This window comes from Pieris napi, chromosome 2 (genome assembly GCF_905475465.1).
Source record: "Pieris napi chromosome 2, ilPieNapi1.2, whole genome shotgun sequence".
In the NCBI taxonomy this organism is placed as follows: domain Eukaryota; kingdom Metazoa; phylum Arthropoda; class Insecta; order Lepidoptera; family Pieridae; genus Pieris; species Pieris napi.
This window is the reverse complement of record NC_062235.1, coordinates 7,010,380-7,023,107: the sequence shown is the minus strand read 5'-3', so window position 1 is coordinate 7,023,107 and position 12,728 is coordinate 7,010,380. Positions and strand designations below refer to the sequence as shown.

The window sequence follows — 12,728 nt, the reverse complement described above, 5'->3', positions numbered from 1 at the left end:
TATGAAGTCACCGATACCTCTACAATAATTATATTGTTTAAATGTCGATGATTAACTGTAATTTTAGACTTTGATACTATTATTTATTCTGTGGCGTAAAGCTCTTCCCGCCAAATTGTTTATCTACTATCGCATTTTCTTTTATTTAAAAAAAATATTAAAATATAAACAATTTGTAACGAAATAAATACTAAACATACATTTTACCCTTTTATTAATTTTCGTACAACAAATTCCTATGCGGTATAATAATATAATAGAGGAGACCAGAGAGTAATTTGATGTTTAGTGGAATAGCAGCGGGTTGTCAGTCATAATGTGAAGGTGTTCGTAAGAATTGCTACGCTCTTTTCTTAAAGGACAGTAAGTTGTATTGGTTTAAAACGCTCGACATCCGACATTATTACTCAGCTGCTTGTTTGAATGATGTATCCATACAAATCCACACAAATAGGACACTCATTACGCAAGCTACAAAGTATTTTTATTTACACACAGATAAATAATAACTACAACGTCATCTCTGCAGGCGAACGGTTTTATCAACAAAGACAGAATCGACTACATTCTAAAATACTGTGACTTGAACGTTCTCTATTTTCCTTATGATTCAACAAAACAAAACTAGATGGCGCTTTTCTAACTAAGAGTTTTTGATAATAATTTTTTTCAATCCGTAACAAATATAACATAATTTATATATACAGATAAAATGTTTTACATTATCTTTTAATCACAAGAGTAATTCGTGACTTTTTTTTAAGTTTTAAAAGGTCTCGCACTATTCATTAGGTACAATCAACAAATCAACCATTTAAGATAACGACGTTTAATAGACCTGTAAATCTTTTGAATCGTAATTATTTTCATCTAAAACTTTTCATATGCATAGTGTAGTGTGGGTAATTGCAACCGTCGCCAAACTGCGCTCGCCAGTCACAGATGCGACATTAAATGACTAACTGCACAATACCAAAGATCCAAAAATAATAGTCCTATGCATTTCTCGCTCTTGAATCAATAAAATTAGTTATGCGTTCCCGCGTTACGCAAACGAGCTTGTGATTTGAGAAACAATTTTCTTAATGTTTGCTTTTTGGCTGATTGTTGTCGTATGTAATGTTGATGCAGAGCGATTGTTAGGTATGTATTGTTTTGCTTTGATTTGCTACATTTAATTAAAATAATGCAGTCTCAGTTCGAAATTATTTTTAAGCTGACTTTTCCAATTTCATGCACCTGTAACTAAAATTGTAGTTTTTATATTAACTACGAGTTACTTAATTATGTTGAATTTTAATGCTTTTAATAAAAATAATGACAAATTTCTTAATTCGTAAATTAATTAAATGTGCATATGTATACATATAATAATAAATAAAAGTTTTATATTTATTTAGGTGCGATCATTGACGATGGCAATTTTATTCTGGAAGCAGCATTTAATTTGGCAGTTTCCGATGCATCCAAGGGTGAAGAAAATCCATTTGTAGCAAAGGTTATAAAGACCTCACCCGGTGATCTGCTAGAAGCAGAGGATGCAATATGTACTCTATTGGATGTACGTATTCGTAATTTTTTTCGATTCACCTTTCTCCAATTTGTTCTGATATTGATATTTTTTTATCTATTTTATTTTATTGATAAAAGCTTGCTGACGCTTGGCAAAATGATACGTTGGTAAAATAACCACAAAATACAATGTTTAATGTGACAGCACTTAAAGGCAAACATGCAAACAAGGAGATCACACAAATATTAATTAAAACAAAATTTAAATTACAAAAAACTAAACAAAAATGTATTTTAAAGTGTGAGGGTAGCAACTCTGGATATCCAGACCTAGCTCGTTTATCAGAATGCTTAATCTGGACCTCGGTGAGATTTGACCAAAACGCGTTCTTTGAAAAGGAGGGACAAAATATGGAATAATGGGATTCCTGTGTCTATCTAGTCTAACACATACACTGACCTGGTCATGTTTTATTTGCTAACATCTGGCCAAGGCCAAGATTGACCCAGACTCTAGACTTTACAATTTTCATAGATTACATTTACAATTTTCATTAGCATTAGCTAACTATGTATGTAGTGTGGATTTAGTTTCCGCACTTAGATGCCCATTTGGTCCGTTATCCGTAAAGTCCTGGCTAATTAAACCAGCCTAGCTCCTTCCAGAAGTTTAGTAGCTGGGCACTTCGCAGGCTTCACGGAGTAACCTCACTGCTCCGAGGATTTCTGTTCATTGGGAAGCCACATCCACGAATTCCAGGACTACGTGACTGATTCCTATTAGCTAACTACATAGAAGAAGAATCAATGGTGCTACAACCATTTTAGGTCATGGCCTCAGATTTTTGTATTTGTTTCATGATCATTTGGTAATCTAATAGGCAAGTAGGTGATCAGCCTTCTGTGCCTGACGCACGCCGTTGTTGGTTTGGGGTTAAGGCAAGCCAGTTTCCTCACGATGTTTTCCTTCACCGTTCGAGCGAATGTTAAATGCGCACATAGAAAGAAAGTCCACTGGTGCACAGCTGGGGATCGAACCTACGGCGTCAGGGATGAGAGTCGCACGCTGAAGCCACTAGGCCAACATTGCTCAGTCAGCTAACTACATAAGTTTTGTCAAAAACAAATCATTTATTCTTCTGATTTTTTTCGGATTCATCGCCAAGTCTTCGTTATAATTATAGTTAAAATGATTACAGGACAATGTACTAGGAATATTTGGACCTACAAGTCAAACAACGTTGCACCATGTACAGGTCATCGCCGATTACCTCGAAATACCACAGATTATAACTGAACCTGTGACAGCACAAAATCGAAACTGGTCTGCAATTAACTTATATCCCCATCATATAGCATATTCACAGGTATTTATAGAAATTGATCTAACGACTTACTTATTTGTCTCATATAAACAAATTATGTAGTTAAATCCATGCTAAGGTTGTTCACTCTACAAGCGTCTAGACACGGCTCTAAAATCGAGGCAATCTTGGGAGAGATCTAGGGTGCTCCCCACCACTTCTTAATAAAACGTATAACGTACGTTTCAGATTTTTGCAAGCATTATTCAAGTTAAAGATTGGAAAGATTTCACCATTATATACGACGGGGCCGAATTTTTACCCTTTGTTGACAATATTCTTAATATTGAAGACCTGGATGCGCAAGAGCATATTGTTATAAAGCTGGTACAACTTGCAGCTGGAGATGACTTCCGGTAGGTTTTATTTCATACTTGTATTATGTTGCGCTAATTGATACTTAAATAAATCAATCAATACGATGCGTGTCTTCAGAATGAATTACTCTCGGTTTCGATATCCAGACTACGTCTCGAAATATCTAGGTTTTTTATGAAGAAGAATGTATCCATCAATGTTAACAGTCCGACTGGTTAATCAGATAATCAAACACACTTCATATTTAAGTAAAAAACTTTCCAAGGCGGCTGTACTTCTGTAGTGGTTTTGGAAAGACGAAATTAAACTACGGCGGGTGTGAACGGAAAATATTATAACAATAATAACGCTAATTTATTAAGACCTGAGTATGTATAAGTATCAGTATAAGGCGTGCGAATTATATAGTATTGTAATGATAAACGCTTAAGCGTTTGATTTGATTGATTAATCAATAAAGCGGTTATATATAATATATTGGTAAAGATCAAAATAGGTGATGAAGAAATTGATTTTACAATTGTAAGCTGTCCTTGGTTGAATTATTAGAAAGTATTTGTGTAGAGCAACACACCTAGCGGATCACTATCCTTGAAGAAAATTATCAAAAAACACAATGCTCTATCTTTTACATAATTAGAGAGAGTTATCAAACACATTTTTCAGGTATCAACTTAAATCAATAAAGGCATCTGGTTCAACAAATTATGTCGTCTTATGTAGTACAGAGAATTTACCATTGTTCTTAGAGCAAGCCCAGCAAGTTGGTATAATGTCGGATGAACATAGTTACATCATCATGAATCCAGATTTTCAAACTCTTGACATTGACCCGTTTAAGCATGGAGGATCTAATATAACGGGTAAGGTGTAAGCAGAATTTAAAAATATGTTTAAAGCTTATTCTTATCATCAAGAGATTTTATGGCTATTTAATTTGTATATTTAGTATGTAATGAACCTTTCACATCATAGTATAAAAGACCTAATAAATACATAAATGGAAAGTAACCCAATAATGAAAACCAAAATATCCGATACATTACATATAACAATTCCACGCATTGCTAAATATATTATTGAAATCTGTGATTACATAGATAATTTAATGTGACACGTTTGAAAATAATTGAACACATACATTTCAGTAAAATAAAATATGTTTTTACTTAAAGGTATAAGATTCTTCGACCCTGAAATGGAAGACATCAAAAATTTCATAGATGAATTAAATTATAATGTGAAAGAGTTGACGCAGGGAAGTATAGAAACTGCAATCAAAGGAAACAGTTTAAATCTTAATTTGGCTTTATTATATGACGCAGTTATATTATACACGTCTGCTATTAAAGCAATGAGTCTAGAAGAGGGTGGGAACATTACCTGCGATGCCGGTGATGCCTGGAATTTTGGCTCGAGTATAATAAATTTTATAAGAACTGTAAGTATTTATTTTAAGGGTTATGCAAATTTTAACAGAAATAGCTTCCCTTTTCGACTACTTTTATCTACTTTGCTGACTATAATTAAGTACAGTATACATAGCAGTAATCTTCATCTAAGCTTAAATTAATTTTGATTGCGTAAAATTACAGGTTGAATTAGATGGTTTCAGTGGAGTGATAAAATTTGACGAAGATGGCCTTCGTTCTGACTTTGAAGTAGACGTCCTTGAAGTCACGAACCATGGTTTAGAAAAGGTAATTATAATATATTTAAAAGCTGTACTATAAACGAACAATACGTAAAATTGTGCGGTTGCTCCGCACAGATGTATGGAAAAATCCGTTCTATACGTAAAAACTTACATTATAGTTTACGAATACTTCATAAAGCTCTCGTAAGGTGTGCTAAGCACTTTATTACTGGTTATACTCGTATAGTGACTGTAAGTTTTAAAATTGTTGATAGTGATTATCGAAGCTTCATCAAACTATTCCGTTTTAACTACTACAATAATTATATCATTTAAAAATGTTACGTTTTACATCACATATTTTTCTAGCCAGTTTTGTGTTTTTTTTCTGAATATATATATACTATACTATATATAATTACATATTGCACACACCCTTTTGCGGTGAAAATTTACTTAAACTAGAAGAACTATAAGAAATAGTAATTTTGTTTGAAATTGAATTAGTGTGTATTTTAAATATTTTTTTAAATCGCTATTCCCAGATAGGAACGTGGTCATTAGAAGATGGTTATACTGAAATGAGAAAGTTTATCCCAGCTGTTGAGAAAAAGGGGTCGGATTCGATGAAAGGAAAACATTTCCTGGTACTCACTGCCCTGGTTTGTACCTATTCTATAACCAACGATATGCAACGTGTTAAAAGTGTAATTGAAATGCATTTTATCTGTGTATATAAGTACCAGCCTTGCGATTCTGTAACTCACTTTTCGAACTCACACAGTTGTTTTCACAGCGGCGGTCGCGCTCAAATCAGTCGTAAAGCAGTCATTTTATGATTTGGCATTCTGATAAACAATAAACTACAAGCTCTCTTCTTATCGGAATGTCAAATCATAAAATGACTGCTTCGCGACTGATTTGAGCGCTACCGCCGCTGTAAAATCCGCTGTGTGAGTTCGAAAAGTGAGTTACAGAATCGCAGGGCTGACCATAAATACATAGATTTGATTTTACCTTATAAAATTAAGAGCTTCATGATTCGTAACATTCATGTCAAAGCAATTAATTTCAAATGACTGCATGCAAAATTTAAGCCTACGAAAGAAATAGAATTTACTCTATGTGTACCAAATATAGCAATAACATCCTTTTATTTGCGCTTTCCTTAATAAGGTTTCACTCTCAATCTATGAGTCCGATGGTCATACACATATAACTATAATATTAATGTTCCATGGTACTGCCTTCGGTTTTGTTTTATCAACGTGATACTTTTGTTTACTCCACCCCGTCATACAAGTCCTTATTAACCCATTGGTTACCTTTTTAAATTTGATTGGAATTAACTTTAGCAATAAATTGAAACTTTCAGAGTGCACCATATGGCATGCTTAAGGAATCCTCAGTGAAACTAGAAGGAAATGACCGATATGAGGGCTTTGGCATAGAAATTATTGAAGAGCTAGCTAAAATGAACGAATTTAATTTCACGTTCGAAATTCAAGAAGACGGAGTTTATGGTTCGCTGAATAAAAAGACTGGGAAATGGAGTGGTATGATGGCGAGAATTATTGATGGTGTAAGTATTTCGTATAAATTAATTATAAAGGTTGAATAACATCTACTCGAAATGCCGATGAATCGTTTTGTTATTATTATATTAAGTATTTATTTCTGTAAAACCTATTTAATGTTATAGTTTTAATTAATTTCTTTACATATGACATAGTATATCTCTGTACCAAAATGTATAAAACTCGATTTACATTTTATTTATTTATACTTCATTGTCATAATACATATAAAAAAAAACATTTTATTAGTATTAACCTAGTGGCTAGACGCGCCGCTACCTTAAAGCCGACTTTTACATACGAATGTTTAAATCATGAATGGTTCATATTAGGTACTTTTAGCTACTACTGCTACTATAACCAACATGGTATGATATATCTAAATATTTAAAGAAAATGGCTAGTCATACGATGGAACCGGGATCTATTATGAAAACAATTCTGACGCGCACTAACTTGCTTCGAGATTCACCACTTACGCGTGCATTGCTCTCACTAAACAATGCGGTTTCACACTTTGTTGATGGACAATGCCACTCATATGACTTCATATGAGTCCAATATTTGTTATGGATGGTTTATGTTATTTTTGTCTTTCTTTTCTATCGAATTAGAGCTAAGCTGTAATGGTAGAAAATAAGTTTACAATAAATAAATAATAACTTCCAGACGGCTGATTTTGCAATCACTGATTTGACGATCACATCACAACGTCAGAAGGCTGTTGATTTTACAAGTCCTTTTATGAACTTGGGAATAACTATTTTATATAAAAAACCCACAAAAGAACCGCCCAATCTCTTCTCTTTCATTTCACCATTTTCATACGAGGTAAGATTTTTATCTAGATTTTCTTCTAATAGAAATTTAAAAATATGAAAACTGAGAAAATTACACAGAAGACTGTGAGAAATCTTTAAAATGACAAAATAGTCTCTATTTACTGAGGAACACTACGAGCACTACTAATAATTGTGGGTAAAATGGGCGTATGTATGGCACTATTATAGCAATATTATAATGTTTTTAAGGTGTGGGGTTACTTGGCCGGGGCATATGTGGGCGTATCGGTACTGCTTTTCATTTTGGGCAGATTTGCACCCGAAGAATGGCAAAATCCTTATCCGTGCATCGCTGAGCCTGAAACCTTGGACAATCAGTTCACACTGGCCAATTCCTTCTGGTTTACATTAGGTAGTGTTTTGACTCAAGGATCTGAAATTGCTCCAATGTGAGTATTTATTAATGTATTTGGTGTTGAAAACGGTGTGTGTAGCGGTGAAAACGAAACTGATTACCTAATTAGACATTGCTAGAAGTTATCTTGATTTGATAAGCACGTCTTTACTTTGAGACTCCCCTGTTTGATATCAAAGACCTATTGTATGTGCTAAATAGGAGAGGTTAAAATAAAAATGCAATAATTATTATTTTGTGCAATAATAATTATTTATTTATTAGTAATTTGGTTCGCGCAATTTACTTTACCTGACTATTTAGCTACTACCTGAGTTTCATAATCTTTGTTACTTGGTGGCTGAGCACATCAGCTCGACATAAGGGCAAAAAACAATTACTCACTATTTCTACTACACTGGTTTGCTTAAAAAAAACCCATTTGAAATAAAGTTATCTATTTCTTATTTTTATGATGTTAATAATTTGTCTTCCAGTGCTGTGTCAACTCGAATGGCCGGCAGTATGTGGTGGTTCTTCACTTTAATTATGGTGTCATCATATACGGCCAATTTGGCTGCCTTTCTGACTGTGGAATCTAAATTTTACGCCATAAAAACTATACAAGATTTAGCTAGTAATCCATATAATATTAAATATGGTGCCAAGGCAAATGGAGCTACTTTTACTTTCTTCAAGGTATTCAAAGATTCATAGAAGATGGACCACAAAACAAAAGTCAGACTTACATAATGTTCATCCCTTTCTATCATATTGTAGTTGCATTGTCATGAAAAGGGACAGATCAGGGTTTTAAAAACACTGTGCAAATTTACACGGTGTCTACTATATTTATTTTTAGTTTGTATTTATTCTTAGTCACAACTTTTAAATATAAGATTTACAAAAAAATCTATAATTAATTATAAAGATAGAAGTGTTATTATTAAAAAATGTTATCATTTTTTAATAATTACATTCTTTTAATTTAGCGACATCTGTGTATCTTATTAAACACTACGACGAAATGTGTTTTCCTAAAAGTTGAGGAGTTCCACCGTTTGAGTTGTAGAATTAATTCTTTTAGGTTTTAATATTATAAAAATAAATTTCAACCATTTTTCAGGAATCTGATAATTTACTGTACCAAAGAATGTATAAATACATGGAAGATCACCCAGAGCTGATGACTCAAACTAATGATATTGGATTGGAATGGTAATAGTATAATGAAACCATAATCTACATAAATAAAAATGAAACGTAAAATATTTTGCAAAACTCGTAGGAGGCTGGACCAATTTGAGTATTTTTTTTTAATTATTCCTAGAACTCTGAGGAAGGTTTTTATTAAAAATAAAAATTGGAAAATAGACAAGTACAAAAATCCTATTAAGGCAAAACTAAGTTCGCGCGGGTAAAGTAATATATAAAAATTACTTAATGTATACTCAATAAGAGTATAGGCCGATTTACATTATCTTAGTGTTTAGGAGAGTGCTTTAGTACAACTTGAAAGGCAAGTTCTTTAGCGTAGCGTTTACTAAAGCAAGTAGCGTTTACATGTTTCAACTAAAGTACTATCCTAAAGCACTCTCCTAAACACTAAGATAATGTAAATCGGCCTTATGACCGAGTACAGTCCTCGACTTACGTCGTTTCAACTTACGTCGAACAATGTTTTGACACTATTCCACAAGCATACGTCATTTGTTTCGATTTCCAGCATAGGAGAATTCACTTGTCTTGTGCAAATTTTGAGAATGCCATGAATTTTTTTAAAGAAAATGATGTTAATTTTGAGAGAAGTGTCAACGTTAATAACAAAATTTCAGTAGCTTATCAGTTTTACCAAGATCTGTATGTAGCAATCTAGAATTGATAGTTTCTTTAAGTTTAATATTAAAGTTTCATAATTATTATTAAAATAATTATTTTGTTATATTTATAATCATGGCCATATCTTTGACGTTTTGTTAATCTTTTACAATCATCATTTTATTCTTTATGGTTTCAGGGTGAAAAATGAGACAAAAAATTATGCGTTTCTCATGGAGTCGACGTCTATAGAGTACATGGTAGAGAGGAACTGTGATGTAGCGCAAGTCGGAGGGTTATTGGACAGCAAGGGATACGGAATTGCAATGAAGAAAAGTATACTTTGACTCTAAAACGTTTCACCTTATCATTTAAAATCCTATATGGCGATTGGCCTCGGTTCACATTTCTGTATTATTTTTCTTTTCTTTAGTTTTCTATCCTGATATAGGTCGCTGCTTTTTTAAGTTTAAAAATTTTAAGAGTAAATTTGAAGTATGATTCTTATATGTGCCATAAGAAAGTCTGACCGAATCTACGCGTAAGATTCTAAGGGTCTGTTTCACAATGTATGGATAAAGTACCAAATAGCTATGCAACACATACATTATTTGTAAGATAAATTGTGCTATTTGACATTCATCGGACTCATAGCATATGATGGACTTTATGTGACGAATAGCGCTATCTGACAGTCGTGAAACGCAACAATAGTGTTTATCCTACCAATAAGTAATAAATAGCTAATTTTGAACTTATGTAGAACTTATCCGTACATTGTGAAACAGACCCTAAGACTTAGGCTAAGTAAAACTCAAAAGGTATTGGATTTTGGATTTTATAGCTCGCGATATTTCTCGATTTTTACCCTTATAAATAATTTAGCCACCCCTTGGTCACATGGCCGTTTTTTTCAATTGGTGTTGGTGTGTCACGGTTGTAGCAAAGGATTTTTTTCAACGGCCCCAGATTGTTAATGAAATTTTTACGTGAAATTTTTGAGCTGAAAATATTCAATAAATTCAAAACTTTTTGTGATACCGCGAATTTTACAGTCATCGTTTAACTTTGCTAAAAACTTTTACTGTCATAAAAATAAATTGTTGGTATAAACATTAAACAGTTTTAACTACAGTAAGTATGTTGAGGAAATGTTTTCTTTCAAAGACTAATTTATTATTAATAAAATATAATGGGATAAAATATAGAAGTCATATATGTTTTCAGATTCACCATATAGACAGCCAATGAGCGAATCGATATTACAAATGCAAGAGCAAGGGACGATTACCAGAATGAAAGACAAGTGGTGGAAGGAAAAGCGTGGTGGTGGTGCTTGTTCAGTAAGTCTATAACGTATGACATAACCTGTTATGAGTCCGATAAAGTGTCAAATAGCCCAATTTATGTTCCAAATGATTTATGTGTTGCATAGCAATTTGTACTTTATCCATACATTGTGAAACAGACCCTAAACGTTGTTAAAATTTGACAGGATGATGATACCAGTAGTGGCGACGCTCAACCCTTAGTATTGGCGAATGTGGGTGGAGTATTTATCGTATTAGTGGCCGGCTCATCCCTTGCAGTCGTCTGTGCTTTCTTTGAGATGATGGTGGATGTTTGGATGATATCTCGAAGGGAAAAGGTATGTTTTTTCGTATACGATCTACAAACAAGACAGAGAGTAATGAACTGGACATTATATTATAACAAATTAAAGACATCGTATTTGAAATATTACTAAGCTTCAGATTGCACTTGAATTTTTTTTACAATAGAATTTTTAAAACATGTCACTAACTGCAATAAAAGCGTAGGTCTCAAGACACCGGCCCCAACCGCCTATGAATATTAGAAATATTATTGAAAGAGTAGCTATGGTGTAGCTACTCTTTCAATCGCGATTTTCCGTAACAAGAGAAAACTAAACAAGTATCCAAACCATGTGAATATAGTAAGCTCCCTCACGATAAGCGTCTAGGAAAGGAATAAATAATAATAGTATTACAACCCAATATCGGTCTCAGTATCAGATTGGTTATGTTTATAATTTTATCAAGTAGATCAGCCTTTTGTGCCCTTTGATCAGCCGATTTTTAGTTTAAGCATGAAGGTTTCCTCAGGGAACTTTACCATACAAATGAACGTTAGTTGTGCACATATATAGAAAACGGCTTGCACGCACTACCTCAGGAGATATACGTTTGCTTTAGTCACTACGTCAACTACGATAATAATTATTATGAGAGGAGTTCTCATTACTTTTATCTATTAATAATAGTTACGAAAACTAAACAATTATTTTAGAAAACCAATTCGCTAAACATAGCAGACAGTCTCTATGTCAAAGTCCTGAATCTTGCGATTTAACTTTAAGGCTGTTGCATAGCTTCTATCGCTGGCCTCAAGCGTGGAGACCGAATCCAGAAATTCCGTAACGAAATAAACCTTGCGCGTTAGAGCGGGACAGAACGCATACTGCGTATTCACATCTCTCTGACGAGATCGGTGCAGCCAGTGCGTGTTAGAGTGAGACAGACTATATAGGCGAGTTAGTCTGAGTCTGGTAGATTGAATTAATTTATCAAAGAAAAAACTTGAATTAATATCAAAAAAAAAAATACTGCATAAATAAATAATTATAATTGCATAGGTTGAAAAAAAAATGCTTTACCGCGGCAGTCCCCGAGTGCCATACCTTTTCTTTTTTATCGTCCTTAGTGAAACCTGATCGTTGCATGCATACCAAATATTTATCGTAATTATAATCGTAAAACATAATTTTAGATTTATTTGGCATTTTTTAGGTATCCTTCAAAGAAGAATTAATCGCGGAACTGAAATTTATATTTAGCTTCAGTGGCGACGTAAAACCAGTGAGGCACAGGGAATCAACTGGCAGTGGTTCTAAAGGCTCCAAAAAGGATGAAGAAGAGGAGTCCCAGAAGATTGACCTGGATCCAGCACCAACTCCTCGATCAGAAAGATCTAGTCATTCTAGACATACATCACATAGTAGACGACAGAGTAATGCTAAGCAATTGGCCGCTATGCGAAAATATAGTAAAGATTAGGCCATATTACATACAGAAATGATTATTTTATGTCTTTTGTCCTCGTTATCTCTTTTTAAGACCAATGTGTCCAATCGATTTCAATAATTTTTCCTTCGCCCTATATAACCCAATGTTTATATAGTATTTATCATTAGTATAAATAAAATAATGAATGAATAGTTTGAAGTATCAATAAAGTTATTGTTTTTTTAGTAATTTGTTATACCTACCAAAATTGTAAAACTCCAAATTCCTCTTTCTTCTAGAT

At 33.3% G+C, this 12,728-nt stretch overlaps 1 protein-coding gene across 1 annotated transcript; it reads left to right on the top strand.

The window, feature by feature from the left end:
• The first annotated feature begins 931 nt into the window (after window positions 1–931).
• LOC125056932 (glutamate receptor ionotropic, kainate 2-like) lies at window positions 932–12,672 on the top strand. The gene is made up of 17 exons (XM_047660305.1): window positions 932–1,143; window positions 1,401–1,561; window positions 2,712–2,879; window positions 3,066–3,232; window positions 3,861–4,057; window positions 4,370–4,635; window positions 4,790–4,894; window positions 5,376–5,492; window positions 6,206–6,412; window positions 7,077–7,238; window positions 7,439–7,638; window positions 8,081–8,282; window positions 8,710–8,801; window positions 9,601–9,737; window positions 10,629–10,744; window positions 10,897–11,049; window positions 12,212–12,672. Exons 1-17 carry the CDS (start codon window positions 1,086–1,088, stop codon window positions 12,476–12,478), a joined length of 2,775 nt encoding a protein of 924 aa, XP_047516261.1. The 5' UTR covers window positions 932–1,085; the 3' UTR covers window positions 12,479–12,672.
• Window positions 12,673–12,728: the final 56 nt, after the last annotated feature.